The following is a 24105-nucleotide window of genomic DNA, read 5'->3' as shown; positions in this document are numbered from 1 at the left end:
TGCTATACTTGCAGGACATCTCGCTCTGGACCAGCCATAGTTCAAGGGCAGAAGTTACATAGGCTAGAGGCTCCTATATTGGATTGTGTGAAAACAGAAGCCATAGGTTCCAGCACTATTAGGAATAACACTATTAGCTTGAAGAATGGTTAGAATGGTTTATAACTTCCCTGCTCCCATCTAAGCAGTAATAATATAAAGCTTCTTTCTCACTTATGATTATTTTGGGGAAAGAACTATTAAGTCTTTAGGCATAAAAGATTCCAGCTATGTGATCTCCTCAGGGAAAAGTTTTCCAACACCCCACATTGTGCTTCTCGTCCCTGTATCTAAATCACCCTGTGCATTTTGCAATTGTTGATTTGCTTCTTTACCTCCCTTCTGGATTCTAGGGAGGCTCTAAGAAAACTTCCTTTTCCGTATCTCTATAACACAAATAGAGAACAGAAAAGGCTTCAAATATTGACCCTGTCACTTACTGGTTTTGGAAACTTTATCAATCTGCAAAAAGGGTATAACAGTATCCACGTCACTATATTGCCGTGAGGATTAAATAATATAATGTAGAACGCTGACATACAGAAAGATTACACAAAATGTTTTCCTCTAATGTGATATAGAAACATTGGCTTGTAGACAGACTGTATAAATATTTGCTATAATCTTAAAATATTTTTTACTAAGCATCACTTGCAGCATTAAATCTCCTCCTTCCCCTTTCTAAACAGTTGTATTTGCCACTTAGTAATCCCTTTGCTCATCTGGAAAGAGCAACGATGAATGCAATGTATTTTTCAAGGAAAATTCGCCTGGAAAATAGCCAAGATAGAGTGTTTCCTTTTAGAAATGGAATTACTCCATTAGGGACTTTAGCTAATAAATATTTTTTAAAAAACATAATACATAAAAAGGAACATAGCAGAACCACTTAAGTGTTTTCTAGTGGCTGAGAATAATAGCTTTGAAAAATTAAAATAACTATTGAAGAGGAGGCACTGAATGAATTTTCTAGGCTCAAAACTCTGGCTTACTACTATGAGATAGATGTTTATGTTTCCTCTTCAGAGATGTGTTTCTAAAAATCAAGTTATAAGAAACCATTCTTTAAAAACACATTTAAGTTGTTCAATAAGTATTTATCTAAGAATACATATTTATGGGGAAAAAAATCACCAGACTAAGAGCCTCTCCTCTCCCCTCAACTGAAAAAAACATTCAAAAGCAAGGACATGTATAAATATGTATTCCCTCCCTCAAAAAATTATGTTCAAATATAAAATGAAACTTTTTAAAAAACTCCCTTAAGGAGAAGTTTCTCAGATTTCAAATCCCACCTGTTTCACCCTTTCCTTCCACCCCCTCCCCACTTCCCTTTCCTTCCACCCCCTCCCCACTTCCCTTTCCTTCCATCTCCCTCCCCACTCCCCTTTCCTTCCATCTCCCTCCCCACTCCCCTTTCCTTCCATCCTCCCGATATCCAGTACTTCTTTTTTTAATTAGGTCTTTATTTATTTTAACGGTGGTACTGGGGATTGAACTTGGGACCTCATGCATGCTGAGCATGAGCTCTACCACTGAGCTATGCCCTCTGCCACCCTTGCCCCAACACTTCTTGAGGAAAGACTTTTGAGGCAGCCAGAGGTGATTTTCTTTTCACCTGTACCTCCAAGGCAGCAGCAGAAATGAGTAAGCAACCTCTTCATAGATGCCTGGAGTTCTTCGGGATGTCAGTCCAGGAAACGTTATGGATACGAACCAGCTCTGCATTGCAGGAACCCCTTAACCACCCCCACCCCCCATCCCGCTATCCCCCCACTCCCACCACAACTGGCTCATTTCAAGAGGGCAAAGGTGTCCATGTGTAAAATTCTTATGGGAAATCTTCGCCAGATGTTACTGGCAGTGGGTAATGGGTAATGCAATGGGTAATTTTTTTGTTGTTGTCCAGTGAAAAAGAAATGATTACAGCTGATTGCATGCAGGAAAAGCTTTATTAAATCACAGAACTGTTATAATTTTTTTTAGAATACTCAAACATTTTTAAATGACTTAGGAAACAACTGGCATATATTTAGTAAGCAAGTTTCACTTTCACAATTTTCTCTGCTCCCACCCTCAATGTTCAGCTATAGAATATTCCTTTATTTATCATGTTTAGTATCTCTGTCTCACAGTCATTTGTCAAAGCTTTTGTTGCAAAAACATGTTTCTTCACAATTAAATACACGATGGGAAGATGTGATTAGACATTTACAGGACTTGAAATATTTAGGAATAATACACAATAATAGGATTACAAGAAGGGCAGTGGCATCTTTCAATTCTTTTTGCTATTGCATTCTTTTTTCAAACATTAATCTCTCAAGTCTGTCCAAGTCTTTTCCTTTAAATGCATGGCGCTCCTTTTCCCTCTTCTCTTCCAATGTCAGTATTTTAACAATTTGAGTTCTCTTGCCTGGGAAAAAGAAAAGCTATTAATTCACAAGGGACATTTATTGACGCCTAATTGTTACAACCCAAACCACAGCACAAAGTCAGTCAGGTACAGGTGACACATCACGATGGGATTGGTCCGTGTTGTCGGCACACTGAGGGAGAAGAAGGTCGTCGGGCTTCTCGGATTCGCGGCTCACATGATGATGCACTTGCCCAGCAGCTTCTCGGCGGTCTTCGGGATCTGGGATTTCTTCTGGGGAGCCTGGGGGGCGGGCTTCTTCTCGTGGTTCAGCAGCAGGTGGAACAGCTCGTGCACGTTGATATTCATCTTGGCGGAGGTCTCCAGGAAGGCGCAATTCCACTCTGACGCGCGGGCGGCGCCTTCTTTCTCGGTCACCTCCCGGCGGCTCTCATCGCACTTGTTGCCCACCAGCACGATCGGGTACTTTTGCGGGTTGTCACCCTTGAGCTGGCGGATCAGCTCATAGAAGGGCTTCAGCTCGTCGAGGGTTTGCTTCTTAGTGACGGAGTAGACGAGGATGAAGGCGTGACCCCTGGCAATGGCAAGGCGCTGCAGGCCCCGGTAGCGGCGGCCGCCAGTGGTGTCGGTGATGTGCAGCGCGCCCACCTTGTGGCTGCAGCCCAGCACCTGGCGATAGGTATCTTCGATAGTCGGCAGGTACGCCTCACGGAAATTGCCGCGCACCCACCTCTGCACCAGCGCGCTCTTGCCCACGCCGGCGGAGCCGAGCACCACCACGCGGAAATCCCTGCTCCTTCTCTGGGGCAGGCAGGTGCGAATGACGATCACGGTAGGCAGAGGCCGCAGCCGCTTCATCAGTCGTTCCTTGAGGCCGAAGCAGGAGTTGCCCATTGTTGGGTACTGGCGAGGAGATGCGTGCACACCTTCTCTGGCTCTTGGCCAGCAGTGAGGGAAGCCTAGGGAGGAAGAGAGGAAGCGTGAGAGACGGGCGTCTAACCCCGAATGTCGCAGCGCCTGCCTGGCCGCCGCTCCTGGCAGACTCGCGGGGAGGGGGGTGGGCGGGGCGGGGGAGGGAGGCGGTGCTTGTCTCAGCTCGCTCCCTAACCCCGCCCCCTTTCCCCCTCCCTCCTCTGCGGCGGAGCCAGGCTCACCGCCCACCCCAGGCACCCACGTAAGGCAATGCGGGCGGGGAGGAGGGCAGGCTCGCCTCGCACCTCTGCCGACACCTTACTGTTACTTTCGCAGTGACTACGCACCCATTTTTATTTTTTACGCCACACTACTCCACTCTCTACAGAATGCTGCAATAATGGTCAGCTTGCCAGCCCTTGAAACACACACATGTGAGCGATGTCACCAAACATTTCCTTCTCGAATAAGCCCTTGTCTTCTCTCCTTCGGAATTAAAAATCGTGCACGTCTCTGACATGGATCGATCACTGCGGGCGAAGGTAGGATGCCGCAGACCCTGCGATCCAGGGTGTGGTCACACGGGCAGCGAAGGGCGCCCAGGGAACCCACAGAGCCCAGGATTCCTGACGCTAACAGAGACCCCTTACCTGCAGCAACTGTCCCTGGATACCCGCTTCCCCGGCAACGTGCCTACAGGTTCCCACCCCGCGATAGCCTAGGCTGGTTCACCCGCTAAGCCTCGCATTCAAGTGCCTGAAAAAAGGCAGGAGACAGTTTTTACCTCTTTCCAAGGCTGGACCCTCGCGGCAAATTCGCTCCTCGCCGAGGTGGTTTTGGCCGCGGCAGCCGCAGCGGCAATTGCGTAACCAAGCTCCGAGCGGCAGCCGGCAACCAGCGCGCTCGGAGGCTCGGGGCGAAATGCTCAAACAGTGGGACTGAGGCTGGTTTGCCAGAGCCAGGGGGCGCAGGCTGGGAGACTCCACTTGCACAGTTCGCAGAGGGGGGAATGGGCTGTGCGGGGCTGGCCGAGCCCAGACATGCCCCCCCGCAGTCCGCCCGGCGTCCCCCGCACGAGTACCCAAAGCCCGCACAGGGGTGGGGGTGGGAGGCGGTCCTGGGTTCACAGGTGCCCGCCCATTGAGGGGGGTCTGCTTACAGCACTTGCGATGCAGGCATTTCTCACCTACTGCAATCCTCACCACTTCTATGCATTTTGCCCCCTGTAGGGTTAGCCTTTCCCAACCTCACCACCGTCTCTTCACTGCAGAATGGCCAGTTAGCATTCTCCCCACTACCAGTGCTAGGCACTTCACCGCATCTCATCCACTTCTCTCAGTAAACATTTGTCCAGCACAAAATCCAGTTCTGCCTTTCCAGGGAAAGACCAACGAACACTTCTGTTCTAAGAGACTTTAGAACCTGCCTTCTGGTAGGCTTTCCTGTGATAGAGGCATGTTCTTTGTTTCAGGGTTGAGGGGTACCCTCTAAACCCAGCAACATAAAGCAGCCATCACATCCATCACCACTATTTGAACAGTATGTCTCATTTAGTCGTCATCACAAAAACCTCACAAGAGAATCAGGACAGGAATGCAGGCAGCCTTCTAGGAGCAGAGAGCGACCCCTGGCTGACAGCCAATAAGAAAACATGGACCGCAGCGCTAGCAACTGGATTTTGCCAACAACCTGAATGAACTTGAAAGCAGATTGTAATCTAGAAACTGCGCATGAGGCCTGCTAACACCTTGATTTTAGCCTTAATTAAGCTATCCAGTTGAACCCATCCTGACTTCTGACTTACAGACCTGTGGGTTCTGTAGTTGGTTATTGTTTTAAGCTACAAAATCTGTGGTAATTTGTTACACAGCAAAAGAAAACTAATGCAGCAGGTAAAATTACTTATTCAAGGTTACAGGGATCATAAATGATGGACCTAGGCTGAAACCTAGTTCTCCTATCTCCAAATCTTGTTCTTTTTCTCCTATTATCATTCTGTGTCATTAAGCTGATACATTATATTTTACTCATTAGTGACATTTTTATAGCTTTTTCTTTTTTCTTACCCAAAGGTAGAGATCAAGAGCACATGCTTTAGAGGCAGAAAACTAGGTTTAGAATGTTTGTGGGTTTTTTTTAAAAAAAAATTTTTCCTTCTTTTGAATACATCTTAATATGCCTGTGAGCTGTGGGATCCTGGAGAAATTACTTTTCTGTAGAAGGAGAAATGATACCTATGAGAAAGAATTGAGAGGAAGATGCAAAGAGCTACTGCCTGGAGCACTAAGTAGAAGGCATACAGAATGCAATAGGCAGTTCGTAAATGACAACTATTGACCTTCACATAATAATAGAGAAGACTGTATACATATAATCCTGGAGCCTCTGAGCATTTTGACAACGGCTTTTCAGAAGTGGCAATGACTTCTTTAATCCAAGAAGAGCAGATTTCAGTCCAGAAAACATTGCAGGTTCAGGGATAAATAAATTGAGGGCAGAAGAACTTGGGGCAGGGAGGAAGTAGGGTGAGAATTCCAAACAATAACAAAATCACTGCCCAGCCCTCCTAAGCCACAAGAATCACTCTGCCTATTGAAATTAGAGCAAATAAAAAGCCTTTAGGAATAAGAAAGACTAGAAAAGAGGCTCCTGAAAATACTGATGTGGAAGATGAACGAAGGTGCCTTTGGAGACAAGACACTTAAAACAAACAAAGAAGAAGAAGAGAAGAAAAAGCTAGGGAGGGGGGTATGGAAATATATATCCCAAAGCTAAAGCCTTTAAATCCCAGACAGATCAAATTAAGAGATTATTAAATAGAATACACAAAGAATGATGAAAATACGAAACTATAGCTCCTACATCCAAACCAGGTCTTGTACCTCAAAAGCCAGTATAACATATTTTACCTTAAGAAGAGCCCTAGCCCAAGGAACAAGCACTGTCCTGGGCCAGAGGATTCAAAAAAATAGGCCAGACAAAAGTTCTGGAGCAAATATTGGCTAGTTAGGGTCCATAGTTTGGAGGCATATCAGAGAGAAAAGACAGTTAATTGAAACCAACACTCAGATGTTTGGAATTAACTGACAAGGATTTTAAAGCAGCCATCATTAAAATACTTCAACAGGCACTTACAAATTTTCTTGAAGCAAATTAAAAACAAAAACTTTCAGCAAAGAAGTAAAATGTATAAAGAGGATCTAAGTGGAAATTATAGCACCAAGAAATACAATAATAGGAATTTTTAAAACTGCCTGAATGGGCTCAATAGTAGAATGGAGATGGCACTGGATAGAATCAGTGAACTTGAGAATAAAGCAATAAAATTTACTCAGCATAAACAATAGAGAGAAAATAGACCAGGGGGAAAAATGAACAGAGTCTCAAAGACCTATAGTACAGTAACCCAAATCCCAACATTCGTATTATCAGAGTCCCAGAAGGAGAGGAGGAGAATGGGTCTAAATGAGTATTGGAAGAATTTGAAAATTTCCGAAATTTGGTAAAAGATACAAACTTACAGTTCCAAGACACAGAGCAAACCCCACCAGGATAATTCCAAGGAAATCCATGCCAACATACATAACTGAGTTCTGAAAACCGAACACACAGAAAAACTCTTGAAAGTAGCTATAAAGAAACAACATATTACCTATCAGAGGAACATTAATTCAGATGATGGCAGATTATCCCATTTGAAACCATAGGTGCCAGAGGAAATGGCAGGACATTTTTCAAGTGCTGAAAACTGCAAATTCTATATCAATAAAATGGTCCTTGAAGAACAAAGACATGTTCAGATAAAGAAAAGCTAAGAGAATTTGTTGCTAACAAACCTACCCTTAAAGAGTGGCTAAAGGGAGTTTTATAAAAAGAAAGGAAATGATACTTTAGAATTTCAGAAAGGAAAGTAGAATATCAGAATAGGGTAAAAATAGGGGTAAATATCATAAACCATCCTTCTTCTTATAAGTTTTTACAGTCATGATGATTGAAACAAAAATCAGAACATATGATACTCAAAGAAATGATATTTAAAATTGGGGAAGGCAAGGGGGCCTAAATAGAAGTAAGGTTTCCATACTTCACTCAAATGATAAAATGTTGACACCAATAGATTATGATGTCATATGCGTATGTTGTAATACCCAAAGTAACAACTTTTTATACAAAGAGATACACTCAAACACACTAAACATAAATCAAGATGGAATCCTATAAAATGTTCCAATAACCCCTGGGAAGGGGATAAAAGAGAAAGAGAGGAAAATCAGAAAACAAATAATAAAATTGCATACTTAAGCTTAAATACAGCAAGAATTATCTTAAATGTAAACGGTGTAAATACATCAATCAAAAAAAGGCAGATTGGCAGAGAGTATAAAACAAACAAACAAACAGAAAAACAAAGCCAACTCTATGATGTCTGAAGGGAGAAGAAATTCACTTCACATTCAGTGACATAGGTTGGTTGACAATAAGGATGTTTTTATATAGTAACATGGAACATATGGAAACAAAATTGAAAACAGTATTATTTACAATCACTCTACAGAAAAGTAATACTTTGTATATAATTTACAAAACACATAAATAATCTGAATGCTGAAAATTACAGAATGATATTAAGAGAAATCAAGGAAGACCTAAGTAGATGGAGAGACATCATCTGTTCATGGATTAGGAGACTCAACTTAGTAAGGATGTCAGTTCTCTCCAAACTGATCTGTGGGTTTAATACAATTCTTGTCAAAATCCCAGCAAAGGTTTTGTAGGTATAGACAAGTTTATTCCAAAATTTGTATAGAAAGGCATAGTACCTTAGCTCAAATACTCTTGAAAAAGAGGGAAAAAGTGAAAAGAATCACTCTTCTTGATAGTAAGGCTTACAATATAGCAGCAATAATCATGGCAACGTCATACTGGTGGAGAAGTAGGCATGCAGATCAGTGGAACAGACAGAGAGTCCAGGAATAGGCCTACACAAATACGCCCAACTGATTTTTGACAAAGGTGCAAAAGCAATTCAATGTAGGAAGGATAGTCCTTTTAATAAATGGTGCTAGAGCAAGCTGGATATCCACAGACAAAAACAAACAAGCAAACAAAAAAAGTCATCCTAAATCTCACACCTTGTATAAAAATTAACTTAAAATGATAGTGGACTTAAATGTATCATGTAAAATTACAAAGCTGTTTTTTTTTTTAAAACAGCATCTTCAGGATTTAAGTCTAAGGAAAGAGTTCTTGATGCCAGCAGAACAGTCCATGAAAGAAAAATTTAATAAATTAGACCTCACAAAAATTAAAAACTTTTGTTCTGTGAAAGCTCTTGTAAAGTTAATGGAAAGAAAAGGTATGCACTGGGAGAATATATTTACAAGCCACGTATCTGGCGTAGGACTAGTATATATAGAATACATAGAGAACGCTCAAAACTCAACAATTAAAAAGTTCAATTACAAAATGGGCAAAAGACACAAATGGGCATTTTACTGAAGAAAACACACAAATAGCAAATAACCACATGAAAAGCTTTAACATCATTAGCCACTAGAGAAATGCAAATTAAGAGGCCAATGAGATATTGCCACATTTCTGTTAAAAAAGCTAAATTAAAAAGTAGTGGTAATACTAAAAGTTGATGAAGTTGCAGAGCAATTGGCATATTCTGCTGGTGGAATGTAAAATGGTACAGTCACTCTGGAAAAGAGTTTGCAGTTTGTCATAAAACTAAACATGCAGCTAAACATACAACCCAGCAATTGTACTCTTGGGTATTTATCCCAGAGAAATGAAAACTTACATTCACACAAAATGCACATAACTTGATGTGTCAATTTTGTACATAAATATTTATAGCAGCTTAATTCACAGTAGTCAAATACTGAACACAACCCTGCCATCCTTTAGCAAGTGAATGGTTAAACTATGCTACATCTATATCATGGAATGCTACTCAAAAAAAAAAAAAAGTATTGATACAGCCATTTTGGATGACTCTCAAAAGAATTATGTGAGTGAAAAAAAGCCAATTACTTGATTCCACTTATGGAACATTCTTGAAATAACATTATAGAAATGGTGTTAGTAGTAGGGGTTAGAGATGAGGGACTGTGCATGGAAGGAAGGTGGGTATGCTTGTAAAAGGGCAGTGTGAGAGATGCTCAGGGTGATGGAACTGTCCTGTATCTCAGCTGTGGTTATAGATATACAAACCTACACATATGATAAAATTCCATGGTGCTCAATACATACACAAATGAGCACAAGTTGAAAGGGGAAATCTGAAAAAGAGCAGTGGATTGTATCCATATTAATATGCTGCTTGTGATATTGAATACAGTTTTCCAAGATGTTACCATCAAGGGAGACTGAGTAAAAGTTACTCAGGATCTCTGTATTATTTCTTACAATTGCATGTGACTCTTCAATTATTTCAAAGTTAATAAAAACATTAATTTTAAGAAGCACTTGCCAAAAAAACAAAACAACACAACTCTTGTGGCTCCCTGTTGCCTACAGAATTAAAGTGCGAACTATTTAGCTTCAAATTCCTAACTGCCTGCAAACAGATCCCAAATTCCCTTTCAAATCCTACCTTCCACAAGTCCGCACACAGAAGCTTAAGAATTGAATATTCTTGTGAGTTCCGATGTCTGCTTCTCCACTCAGCTCATCCTTCACACCCATCCCCTCACTCACACACCACAACCCTGCCCTCCTTCAAGGTTCACCCCCAAATGGCACGTCCAGCGGGAAGGAATCCTTCCACTGAGTTCCCACGTACATTTCCACCTTGTATTGCAGCTTTGTATATACTTGTTTTATATTCTCCACAAAGCTATGAGCTTTCCTCTGATGGAACTTAGATTCATTTATCTCTGATTCCCTCACAGATGCTAGTAAGCACTGGCATGTAGCACTCAGGGGTGACCAGGATGGTGTGAGGTAACGGAGATTCCATCAAGAAGGGTATAGGTCAGTGAAGGAGTTCCCAGATCTGGAGCCAGCTGGCTTATCTCCAGTCCTGGTTTCACCACCTGCTTGTAGTTTGGCCCTTAACTCTATCCTCAGTATCCTCAGCTGACAACAGGGAAATACATGGCAAGTGCTGACATGTTAAAAAGCATTTTCCTCAATACCTGGCAGTGAGCAGACACTCAAAACGCTGCTGGAGTCTGGAGACCTGGTCTCCAGTAACTGTGCCCTGACGTACTACTTGTATGGACTTACACAAGTGACTTGTTTTCCTCTTACACTCAGTTTCTTCATCTGTAAGAAAAGGGTCAACAGTACATAAGTTTGAAGTAAGATGAATTGACTTATTTTTGTAACATTCAGGCAGGGTATCGCTTGCAGAATGTGAATGAGTTAACATTCATTTGCATCTTTGCTATGAGCCTAATATAGTACACGTGTTTATTCATTTGGAACTTACACTATGAGTTTATGAAGTGAAAACTAATACTAAACGAATACATTTGAGGAGACTAGGCACAGAGAGGTCAACTATGTGGCAAAGGCTAGGAAGTCTGGCTAGTTCCCGGACTTGCGTGTTTCACACCACGCTGCCTCTCTAGTATAATTTTGGGAGTCTGTTTTCTTCCAGTTTCTTTCTGGACTCTTCCCTCATCTTAACCTCTGTAGACAAGTAGTGGCAGTTGTGTTCCCCATCCTTCACAAAGGAATAGTATCTTCTTTACAGTTTTGATTTCCAGGATCAGGGTTGCTTCAGACTCTCTTTCCTTATCCCATTCAGGGATCTCCTCCCATTCCTACAACTTCTGTTCTCAGCCTGACTGCTTTCTCCTGGCACCCTGCTGCTATAAATAGCTCCTTGTTCATAGCGGTATCAGATCTTACCTCATAAAGAAAGGAGCACACCTGGTGAAACTCCAGCAGCCCCTAGCCCACACATATCCGGCAGCATTTTCCCTTTTCTCCATCCAAAGTTGCTGTCTTCATCTGCTTTTTCACCTGTGGTTCTAGGATCATCTGTATTGACATCACCCTTGATGCTTGTTAAACATATTAACCCAACTTACACAATGCTACTGTCAATTTTTTTCAATTACAAAAATGCAACCCACAAGTACAGAATCAGACTCTATAGGTGACACCTGGGTGGTTGTAGTTTAACAAGCCCCTCAGGTGATTCTGATATGGAAGAAAGCTTGACACTAACTCCTTTAGAAGCTCCCTTGATCCATCATCCCATCTCTAACCTAACAGAATGCGCGAAGGGGGTCAAAAGGTAAAAAGAAAAAAGAGAAGAAATATAAGAGGAAAAGCAAGACTGGATGAGAAAGTTATGAGTATGGTTTCGGGCATACTGAGTTGAAGACGCCTGTGGAGACTATTTCTAGTACTCAGCTGGAACTGTGGGAATAGAACTCCAGGGAAACACTGGAGCTGGGTAGATAGATTTGATGACTATATTTTCCGAAACAAGAACTGGGAACTATGGTTTGTAATGGATTTTTGTGCTTCTCCCAGATTCAAGAAAGAAAATTTTAATACCAAAGTGTTGACAATCTTGGGTTATTTCAGTGTTTTAGGCAATTTGCTTAACTTCTTTATCCTCAGTCTTCTCATCTGTGAAATTGGGATAATAGTGCTACCTACTCTATAAGTTCTTCTGGGTAAATAATGGATATTTAATGAGTAAATAAATATTAAATGCTTGGGACATAGTAAAAATACAGTAAATGTCAGCTATTCCTACTTATGGGGACAATAGGACTAAACATTTAAAAAAAAAAAGATATGAAGGGAAGATATAGCTCAGTGGTAGAGTGTAGTGCTTAGCATGCACAAGGTCCTCGGTTCAATCCCCAGCACCTCCATTAAAAACATAAGTAAATAATCAAACAAATAAACTTAATTACCCGCCCTCCCCCCAATTTTCTTATTTTAAAAACAGGTATAAAGATTAGAAAGGAAGAAATAAAACTGTCTTTGTTTGATGATTACGTGATTGTCTATGTACAAAATCCCAAAGAATTGACAAAGTAAAAAACCCACCCAAAATGAATAAGTGACTACAGCAAGGTCACAAGTTACAAGATAAATGTACAAAATCAATTGTTTTCCCTTATACCAACAATGAACATTGGAATTTGATAATAATAACACAGTACCACTTACATTAGCATCAAAAAACTTGAGATACTTAGGTATAAATCTGTCTAAATATATACAAGATCTATATGCATAGAAATAAAAGAAACTCTAATGAAAAAAGTCAAAAAAAGATCTAAATAAATGGAGAGAGATTCTGTGTTCATGGATTAGAAGATTCAGTATTGTTAAGTTGTCAATTCTTCCCAACTTGATTTATAGATTCAATAAGATCCCAACCAAAATCTGAGCAGTCATTTTGTGGATTCTAAAACTGATTCTAAATTTTATATGGAAAGACAAAACAACAACAACAACACAACAACAACAACAACAACAAACACCCAAATAGCCAACACAAGACATGAAGAACAAGGCTGGAGGACTGAGATTACCCAACTTCAAGACTTACTGTAAAGCTTCAGTGATCAACACAGCATGATACTGGTGTATTCTGCTATTGCTGGATAGAGTATTTTATAAATGTCAATTAGGTCGAGTTGATTAATGGTGCTATGTCAGTTCAATTGCATTATTACTCGTTTTCTGCCTATCAGATCTAATAATTACGGAAGGGGTATTCAAGGTGCTAAATTCATAATAATGGATTTGCCTATTCCTCCTTGCAGTTCTATTAGATTTTGCCTCATGTCTTTTGATGTTCTTTCATTAGGTACAGAGGTGACCAGGATGGTCACACATTAAGGATTGCTATGTCTTCTTAGAGAATTGACTCCTTCATCATTATGTAATGACCCTCTTTATCCCTGATAATTTCCCTTATTCTGAAGTCTAATTTGCCTAAAATTTATATAGCTTCTTCAGTTTTCTCTTGATTAGCATTACTATTGTACATCTTTCTCCATCCCTTTATTTTTAACCTATCTGTGTCTTAATATTTAAAATGGATTTCTTGTAAAAAAATATATATATAATTGCATCATCTTCTTTATCTACACAAACAATCCCAGTCTTTTAATTGGTGTATGTAGACCATTCATACTTAATGTGATTATTGATATATTTGGTTTCACATCTACCATGTTTGTAGTTCTTTTCTGTTCATTGTACTCGTTCTTTGTTTCCCTCTTTTTTTCTGCCTTCTTTGGTTTTAACTGAGCATTTTATATAATTCCATTTTCTCTCCGTTAGCAATATCAACTTACAATATACATTTATAACAAATTCAAGTCTACTTTCAAATAACAATATACCACTTTGCATGCAATGAAGGCATCTTATAACATAGTATTCCCAGTTAATCATTCTCATCCCTTATAAATTAATGCCATTCATCTCACTCATCCATATGCTACAATCACCTAATGCATTGCTACTATTATTACTTTGAACAGTTATCTATTAGATCAGTTAAGAAGAAAAATAAAAAAATTTATTTTACCTTTATTTATTCCATCTCTAATGCTCTTCTATTCTTTATTTTAAACCTGAAATCTGAAGAAAAGCTTTAGAGAACATGCTGTCTGGAGAGAACCTTGAAGGGAGAGGAGGATCTTGGGGAAAAGACATTATAGACAGAAGAATGATGCCCAAAGGGCACAGAGCCAAGAAGGCATCTATGGATGAAACAGCAGTTGAATTGGAATCCATCCTAGAAATCATCTGCGGTTTAATTACCTCGTTTCCTAGATGAGTAATTTGCCCAAGGTTACACAGCTAGAAATTTGCAGAACTGGGATTCAAACCCAGGAAGAGTGACTTCAGCATCTATTCTAACCACAAAAGGGTGTTAGGACCTGCTCGAGGTGGCTCAGCCAATCAGACACAGCCCGGACAAGGTCTCTGGTCCCTGTCTCCCAGGCCCTCACCTTCCATTCTCCCACAGGTACACATCCTGAAACATGATTAACGCTCAGAAATCTTATGAGGATTTTAGAGATGGAGTTAATGTAGTCTTCTGGGGTCAAGGGTAAAACAAGGAATCAGAAATTGTATATTCTCAGGAGGCAGAGAGGATCTGTAGAGTTTCACTAATTACAGCTTTGAATAGGCTGCCAGCATAGTCGTCTTAATGAAATGAGCCAGAATCCTTCTTTGGAAACTTTCCTAGACAATCAGGTCTGTGTAAGTGAGTATTTACACCCTAGACCCAAGGGAACGCACCAACCAAGTGAAGCTACCCTGAGGAGGGGGTGGTGGGCGGAGAGTGCCAGACACCACAGTGGGACTGGCAGAGGAGGGCCTGCTTTCTTTCTTGGAGTATTATGTAGCAATTACCAGTAAAAGATTGTGTATCCACATAACAAGAAGAATGGGTGTTAAAAACATAGCGCTAAAAAAAAATCCATAGTGCTTACTATAAAAAAGTAAGAAAATGGGATAAGATATATGGCACCTCATAATTTACATAAATTAGATATATGCCCACAAAACAATATTGTACATTGTTTTCAGGAACACATACATTCAAGATACATATTAAACACATTAGAAGAGTTGCCTATGGGATGCAAGGGAAGACAGTGAGCTATACAGGATGGAGATATACATCTATATGTAATATTTAAATATATAACATAATTTACGTATTTACCTTTATCATACACACATGATCTATATAAGGAAATATATAATTTAATATATTGTATATCCTTATATAGATCATGTGTGTGTGTGTATGTAACAACCCTGAACACTGTTAAGATGCTTGAGGGCAGCGTCTGTAAATGATTCATTTTAGAAGGCCTCACCCTTCCTGGTATATCGTAGGCAAACAATAAATATTTTTGAATGAATGGCTTCATATTCAACTTGCCCAGTGTCCTGAGCATTACCTGCCAGGCAGAGCAAAGCCCTTTCTTCCCGCAGCTCCCTTGCTCCTGCTCCCAGTTCTCTCTTTGCCACTGTGTTCTGTTAAAGTGGCAGGAAAGAGCTGCCTAGAAAGAGAGGAATAATTATTAAAGAATGAAAATAATTATCCTCATTTTTTTAAAAGCACATTTTACACCCCTTTTAAGTAAAAGAGTTTAGTTTTGCCGCATATTCCCTTTTGATTTTTGCCATGTGCACAGTGTTTCCACTGTAAAATACTCATTGGTTAAACAAAGCATTTCTCTGTACAAGTCAGTAAAGAGAAATAAGTTTTCACCCCTTTGTGTTACTTCAGCAGGACTCTGAATGCCATTGTGGAACATAATAGTATATGTTCTTCATTTCACTGTTTTAAAACAAAATCGTATTGAATTTGGTAAGTCTGATTTTTTTAAAATGATGTAAACATTTTATAACAGCTTCAGATCCACAGAATTATTGCAAAGATAGTAAAGAGAGTTCCCATATACCCCACAGTCAGTTTCTCCTATTATTAACACCCTACGTTAGTATGGTACATTTGTCACAATTAATGACCCAATGTTGAAACGTGATTATGAACTCAAGTTCGTACTTTATTCAGATTTCTGCTAAGAGGACCTCAGTACTTTTTCTTAAGGCCTTCATCTGATTGGAAAGGCCCACTCACATTATGGAGAGTAATCTTCTTTACTCAAAGTCTACTGATTTAATGTTAATTACATCTAAAAATTATCTTCATAGAAGCATCTAGACTTGTGTTTGACCAAACAGCTGGGTACCATGGCCTGGCTAAGCTGACCTATAAAAATTAATCATCACAGACAGTACAGAGAGTTCCCATATGTCCCATAGCCAGTTTCCCCTATTAGCAACACTGTACATTACTATGGGACATTTATCACAATAAGTGAATGAAATTGATACACGATTATTAACGCAAGTTCATTTTTTCATTCAGACGTCCCCATTTTCTTTCCTACTGTCCTTTCTGTGTCTCAAGATCCCATCCAGTTTACCACATTATATTTAGTCATCATGTCTCCTTAATTTCCCCTTGGTTGTGACAGTTTCTCAGACTCTCCCTATTTTTGATGACCCTGACAGTTTTGAGGATTTACCAGTATAATATTTTGTAGAATGTCTCTCAAGTGAGGCTTGTCTGATGTTTCCCGCATAATTAGACTGGGGTACTGTTTTTGGGGGGAAGACCACAGAGGCACGGTGTCATTTCCATCACACCACACAAGGGACATGCCAGCAACATGACTCATCGCTGCTGAAGTTGACCTTGATCACCTGGTTGAGGAGGCATTTGTCAGGTTTCTTCACTGTACAGTTATTCTTCTTTTTCTCCCTTTCCATCCTATACTTACAAGCCTGCTTTTAAATTGTAAGGCTAATTAACAACATTTCAGAGACTGGCCTTAAAAAATGAAGCCTCTACAATTAACAAAAGGATTCCTAGAAAAGAGTGAGCTTTCCCTTCCCCTGCACCAACAGTGGGAGAGATGTTTCCTCCTGACTCGTGAAGATTGCACAAAGAATCTGAGTTGATAAAGTTTTAAACTGACAAAACACAAGAGAGTCAATTTTGTTTTTCTGTATAATACGGAGACGTGAATATTTGTGATTTTTCCAACTGGTTCTGCTCTTTGCTAATACAGAGTTTTTCCTGGATACATAATGTGAGAATACTGTAACATATCATAGTAATAACATACAAATCAAATGCAGAGATTAAGAAAAGACAATGAGCAGAATGGCCATCATTAAAAAGTCCACAAACAATAAATGCTGGAGAGGGTGTGGAGAAAAGGGAACCCTCCTACACAGTTGGTGGGAATGTAGTTTGGTGCAGTCATTATGGAACCAGTATGGAGATTCCTGAAAAAACTAAAAATAGACTTACTGTATGATGCAGCAATTCCACTCCTGGGCATATATCCAGAAGGAACTCTAATTTGAAAAGATACATGCACCCCAATGTTCATAGCAACACTAAATGCAATAGCCAAGACATGGAAGCAACCTAACTGTCCATTGACAGATGACTTGATAAAGAAGTTGTGGTATATTTATACAATGGAATACTATTCAGCCATAAAAAGGAATAAAATAATGCCATTTGCAGCAACATGGATGGACCTGAAAAATGTCATTCTAAGTGAAGTAAGCCAGAAAGAGAAAGAAAAATACCACATAGTATCACTCATATGTGGAATCTAAAAAAGAGAAAAAAAAGAGGACACTAACAAAGTAGAAACAGACTTGCAGATGTAGTAAATAATCTTATGGTTATGAGGGGAAAAGGGGTGGGAAGGGATAAATTTGGGAGCTTGAGGTTTGCAAATGTTAGCCACTATATAAAAATAAATTAAAAAAATTTTTTTCTGTATAGCATATGGAACTATATTCAATTATCTTGTAATAACCTTTAATGAAAAAGAATATGAAAACAAATATATGTATGTATATGTATGACTGAGACATTATGCTGTACACCAGAAACTGAGGCATTGTAACTGAATAAAAATACTTCAATAAAAAAACAACAACAAAAGACAATGATAATATTGGAGGAAACAATTTCAACCAGGCAACTTGAAGACAGTTTCAGGGAGTATGGTTGTAAGAGACAGAGGAGGCTGAAGGAACATCGCAGGCACTACCATGAAAAGGAAAGGACAGAGCATAGGGAAGGGAGAGTTCTTGCTTGTGAGCACAGGGTGGGTAGAACTTCTGTGTGAGGCTAAAGGTTTTGCACTTTATCCTGTGAGCATAGGTGTGGAGAACACTGACATTTTGGGGTAAGGAGAAATATGATCAGGTCTGAGTTTTAGAAAAATAATAGGCTACTGTCTATAAAGAAAACTGGAAGGACAAGAGTTTGGCGGGGGAAGGAGTTATAAGACATATGGAAGAACAGTAATTAGAGGAGGTGATACTGGAAATAGAGAAGAGTAGAGAAATTTGGGTGGTGGGGGTGGGGCAGAATAGACAGGATTTGGACCTGTGCCGTAGCTAACAATAGCAGAGACCGGCAGGACGCACACCAACCCCATCTCCTCTTCTTCCCGGGCACACAGCTGGACTCCGTCCCCCGGCCTCCCTTGTGCTAGCTGTCACCATGTGACCGAGTTCCAGACAAATAGAACGTGAAGGTGAAAGTCATGTGTGACCCTTCCAGGCCCATCTCACTCTCTCTTTTTCTCTCCTCCCTTCCCCATCAGACAGGGCCTAACGTTCCCCTGAGAAAGCCCTCACTGTGGCCCACAAGCTTGTAGAGGTAGCCTTCTCAGTTCTCCCCAGACAGAGCTAATCTCAAAAACGCCACGGAGAACCTGACCTTCAAGGGCAACTTGCCTTTGAGTTGGGAGGTGGCAGGTCTGGGTCTGGGGCCCAGGGCCCAGGTGCTGGAGGAGGGAAAGGGTCCTGCTTCTAACACTCCATAGGTTTGGGGGACTCAGAAATGCTTTTCATCTTAGAGGTGTGCACTGTTCTGTTTGGGGTCCTGGGAGAGGTAAGCTGGAGGGATGGGTGGGGACGCTGAGGCCTGGAGACACAAAGTAACTTATTCAAGGTCACGTAGCTACTTCTTCACCTTAAATGGTTTGCCAGCATGGTGTAGCAGATCATAAATAAAGTCTAGACTTAACTAGAACTCATTAAATCTAAGAAGAGAACTGAAACAGGCACTGTGGACTCTACTCTATGGACAGGCTGCCCCCACTCTCATTTACACATGGAAACTTTGAGGCCCAAACAGAGAAGAAGAGGAAGCGCCCACTCTTCCACAGAACTTACCATGCGCCTGCAGCCTTCAGAAAGCTTTCCATGTATTGGGGGGAGGGTATACCTCAAGTGGTGGAGCACATGCTTAGCATGCACAAGGTCCTGGGTTCCATCCCCAGTACCTCCTCTAAAAATCAATCAATCAATCAACCTAATTACCCCCCCAAAAAAAGAAAAAAGAAAGCTTTCCATGTAGTAATCCATTTCGTCCTCACAGCAGCTCTACGAGGTAAGTATCACCTACATTTTGCAGATGGAAGAAACAGGCACAGAGTGGACAAGTGACTTCAGAGGGGGTAACTACCCTAGAGTCACACATCTAATAAGTGGCAGAGCCAGGATTCAGATCCCTGCAGTCTCGCTCCAGAGCCCTTGCTCGCAGCCACCGTGCTACGCCAGCTCGGAAACTAGCGAGCATCCAGGCAGGCGGCGCTGAACCTCCTTCCTCACGTGTGCAGGCTTCCCGCTGCCTGCTGGGCAGAGCTCCAGAGCAGTCTGCACTGGTTTGATGTAGACAAAACTCCGTGATCAGGCAGGCCCAGCTTTCCCTCTCCCAACTTCTCTCCATACTGGGTGCCTCAGCACACCTCAACCCTGCCACCCCTGCCCTTTCCGCATCTGTGAGCAGCTCTGTGGCAGAGTAGGGAGCAGGTCCTTAAGAGTCAGAGCTGGGTTTGAATTCTGGCTCTGCAATTTATTGTCGCTAGAATACCCTTGGGCAAGAATATAATAATATCTACCTACTAGGGTTATCATGAGGGTTTAATGCAACATTGTAGAAGTGTTTAAACAGTGCCCCACACATAATATGCCCTTTTTAACAGCAGGGGAAAGTATTGATATGTGAAATCTCAGTATTTCCAGCTTCAAACACCTTGAAGATGACCAGTCATACCTATAAATGGTGGCAACACCTCTCCAGGCTACGCATTCTGATTTAGGGTATGGAAGATAGCGATAAATAGCCATCGGAGCGTGCAGGACAGAGCACTCACAGGGGCCGGGAGTGGTCAGTAAACCTTCCAGAGCAAGCAGCTATGAATTCAGCCTCAAAGTGGAATTGACTCATCCAAGTAGAAATGAGTGAGCAAGTATGGACAGATGCTTAAAAGCAAGAAGCAAATAGTATTTTATGGTGGTGACTTTTGTTTAGGAATATGGGCACCACCAGGGGATCAGTGGGAGGCATGTTTGAAAAGGTAGCTTGGGGAAGGATTATAAGGGTCTTGGAATCCAGGCAAGGTAATAAGAGGTTTCTCCCTCCCTCCTTCCCTTTTTCTTACAACAATCCTAACAATGGCAACAGCAACGACAAAAACCTCACAGAGGAGAGCAGCCAAGGTACTAATCTGTGCTCTCAGATTAAAATTTAAAACCCAAATCTCAGCATACCACTTGCAGATGATGGAGGCTGTGGTCACACAGAAGGGTCCTGGCAAGTGTGTGGTTCCTCTTACAACAAAGCTCTCCGAGGGCTGCGTGCACTCAGGATGAGTCACAGCAATTTGCAGCTTTGTGTTGTTGGAGACATTTCAGTTCTGCTATTAGTCAGTCAGTGCTCAAAGAGTTCTGCCCTCATCTGATCCAAGATTAAGATAAAAGACTCACCAGGGCCAGAGGAGGTGTAGGTTGGGTATGAACCAGCAAGAGCCTCACAGGCGAGGACAGAGCGCACTTGAATGCCAGCAGGGCCCAAAGTCTTGAGTCAGGCAAGGGACCTTCTCCCAAGGTGCTTGATCTTTGTTGAATGTCCTTCTTCAAAATCTTCAGGTTACATTCTGTGTGCAGCTCTTCTTCCGTGTGTTCAACTTTGTTCTTTTATTAGCAGTTATTAACCATAGATCATTTTTCACTTTTATTTCATCGATGTCACATAAATTGTCACATCAACTATTAAGCCATTATAATTGATAGTGTAAACAAGCAACTCTGTAAGATCAGTCTGAACAGGGCATTCCTGATTTTTTTTAAATTATTGAAATGCACCTCACATTAAAAAAAAGTGTAAAAATCATAAGCATACAACTCAATATAATCCATCACCATAACCAATAGGACACTTTTGGCACCCCAAAAGCCAAGTTCAGGTCCCCTTCCCAAAAATACTTTCTTCCTGTTTAATTACTACACAGACTTTCAAAGCTATAGTGAAGTTTTCTTGGTTTTTTCCCTTATATAAGTGGAATCATACAGTGTATATTCTCTTGCCTTGGGTTTTTGTGTTCAAAATAACGTTTGTGAGATTTGTTCATGTTGTATGTTTCCATGTTTTTTTTAAAATCATAATTGCTGAAGAGTATTTCACTGAATGAGGATACCACGATTTTTATTATGAATGGACCTTTGGGTTGCTTCCAGTTTGGGGCTATTACAAATAATGCTGCAAGGAACATTCTTGTAAATATCTCTGTACACACATGCTTGTACTTCTGTTGGGTACACACCTAGGAGTGGGGTTGCTGGTCACAGGGTAGGTGTCAATTTCAGTTTGTATGTCCTTGATTATTAATAGATTGAGCAACTTTTCTAAGTATATCAGCTATTTGGATATCCTCTTTTGTAAAGAAGGTATATTGAATTGTTTGTATTACTTACTGATTTGTAAAAAAGTTTTTCATGTATTTAAGACACAAGTCCTTTGTCAATTACGCACTTTAAAAGTTTCTTCTATTCTGTGGCTTACTTTTTTGCTCTTTTAATGACATCACCAGATAAACAGAAGTTCTTATTTCAATATAAGCCAATTTATCAGTATTTTCCTTTATTGTTGATGATCATTGTGTCATTTAATAAACATTTCTCTCTATCCTCACATTATGAAGATATTTTCTTATTTTAGCTTATAGAAACTTTACATTTAGAGCTACCGTCAGTTGAGAATTGATTTTTATGTATCTTGTGACATGATAATCAACTTTCTTTTCCTTTCCCCATAGTTATCCAGTAGGCAACACCATTCATTGGATTATCCATTCCTCACTGGTTTTATGTCAAGTTATAAGATCAAATGTCCATGGGACATTGTGCTGTACCCCAGAAACTGACACATTGTAACTGATGGAAATTCAATTAAAAAAAACAAAACAAGGTCTTACTGTAGCACACAGGGAACTGCATTCAATATCTTGTAGTAACTTGTAATGAAAAAGAATATGAAAATGAATAAATGTATGTACATGTATGACTGAAACATTATGCTGTACACCAGAAATTGACACAACACTGTAAACTGACTATTCATCAATTAAAAAATAATAAAAACAAAACAAAACAAAAAAAGATCAAATGTCCAAATAGCTGTGGACTTGCTTGAGGACTCTTTTCTTAGTCTGTTTGTCTATGTTTACACCAACATCACACTGTTTTAATTACTGTAGCATTATAATAAGTTTTGCTACCTAGTGTGAAAGTTTGTGTTACACTTTCATGGTAGCCCTTTTTATTTCCGTACTTATTTTAGAAGCAGCTGGTAAGTTTTTATTAAAAAATACTACTGTGATTTTTATTGGGATTGTAAATGATGGAGTCTACGTCTTACAAAGTTTTTCAATCCATAAACATGGTGTATTTCTCCACTTCTATAGGTCTTAGTTAATTTCTCTCAGTATTACATTATTTTCTGTGCAGAGTTCTTGTACATACTTTGTAAGATTTATTCATAGGTATCTGGTGTTTTTGTTGCTACTGTAAATGGTGTCTGCTTAAAATTTTTATTTTCTATCTTTTATTGCTATAATTGATTTTGTATCTTGACTTTGTATCCAGAAGCCTCGCTAAACTCACTATTTCTGATAATTGTAAATTATTAATTTTTCCTGCATTATTTGTAAGCAATAATAATTTTATTTCTTATGTTCATTATATCTTTTGTTGACTTTCTGTTCTTGTTGTACCTGCTAGGACTTCCTGTAAAATGTTACACAGAAGTGGTGATACTGGGCGTGTTTGCCTTATCCCTAGTCTCAGAAAGCTTTCAGCATCTCGCTGTTTAGTACAATGTTTGGTTTTTTTTCACTAGCCCTTATGAAACTAAGGAAATTCTTTTCTATTTCTAGTTTTTAAGCAGTTTTTTCCTCCTCATGAATAGACATTGAATTTATTTAAATATTTCTTCACTTATTGAGATGTCCAGAACATGTATAACTTTCTTAGTGTTAATATGGCAAATTACACTGCTTTGTTTTTTCCAATGTTAAACTAGTCTTGCATTCCTAGAAAATATCCAACTTGATTTTGGTGAAGTGCACTTTTTATATATTGCTGGACTGAGTTTGCTAATATTTTCTTTAGAATATCGACACCTATGTTCATGAGTAATATTGGCCTATGACTTTTGGTATCAAGTTTATAGGACCTCATAAAACAAATTGGGAAGTTGTCCTCTTTATTCTCTGGAATAGTCTTTGTGGAATTAGAATTATTCTTTCTTAAATGTTTGGTATAATTCACCGGTGAAACCCAACTTTGTGGGGAAGAGATTTGGAACTAAATCTAAAAAAAAATTTATAGGACTAATTCTTATCTTTTATATCTTCTTGTATCAGTAAGTAATGATTTTTAAGGAATTTATACATGGCATGTAAAATTTCAGGTTGACTGGCAAAAATGTTTGTTATCCTCTTGTTAATTTTGTAGCATCTGTTGAGTTTAAGCAAACTGCCCTTCCAGCACCTAGCACAGAGTCTATCAGCTGGTAGCATTCAATAAATTACTTGAGAAATGAATGCATAAATAAATTTGAGTGAAGCAGAAACACATGAAGGCACATTAACCAAATGCTACTTACCATCATGTTAAGCTGGGAGGCACACAGTTGAAGAGGACCCTTGTCCGTGCTGGAAGCCTGTATCTTTGAGGCCTTGGCCAATGGTTCTCAAACCCGTCAGACACCGCACCATCATTTAAAATACATATGTGTAATTCCCGCTTTGCTATCTTGAAAAGAAATTCACAGATAGTCTAAATTTTTAGAAAATAATAGAATATTCTGTCGAATAGAAAATCAATAAATGAAAAGTAATTTATGATAAAAGACTGTGTATTTCAAC

General features: G+C 39.9%; 1 protein-coding gene across 3 annotated transcripts; it reads right to left on the bottom strand.

Annotated features, from left to right (window-relative positions):
• Window positions 1-1972: 1972 nt before the first annotated feature.
• Window positions 1973-23956, bottom strand: DIRAS3 (DIRAS family GTPase 3). 3 transcript variants are annotated; one of them, XM_031683473.2, is made up of 3 exons: window positions 23844-23956; window positions 15247-15348; window positions 1973-3375 (listed from the first exon to the last, which is right to left on the bottom strand). In XM_031683473.2, the coding sequence occupies exon 3, from the start codon at window positions 3308-3310 to the stop codon at window positions 2630-2632; it is 681 nt and encodes a 226-aa protein (XP_031539333.1). In that variant the 5' UTR covers window positions 3311-3375; window positions 15247-15348; window positions 23844-23956; the 3' UTR covers window positions 1973-2629. The 3 variants fall into 3 exon arrangements, with proteins under 3 accessions (XP_031539333.1, XP_072830324.1, XP_006205413.1); XM_072974223.1 differs by lacking the exons at window positions 15247-15348; window positions 23844-23956 and adding an exon at window positions 10565-11451; XM_006205351.4 differs by lacking the exons at window positions 15247-15348; window positions 23844-23956 and adding an exon at window positions 4113-7795.
• Between the last annotated feature and the right edge of the window lie 149 nt (window positions 23957-24105).

This window comes from Vicugna pacos, chromosome 13 (assembly GCF_048564905.1).
Source record: "Vicugna pacos chromosome 13, VicPac4, whole genome shotgun sequence".
Taxonomy (NCBI): domain Eukaryota; kingdom Metazoa; phylum Chordata; class Mammalia; order Artiodactyla; family Camelidae; genus Vicugna; species Vicugna pacos.
The sequence above is the reverse complement of the archived record's forward strand: the minus strand, read 5'-3'. Positions and strand labels throughout refer to the sequence as shown.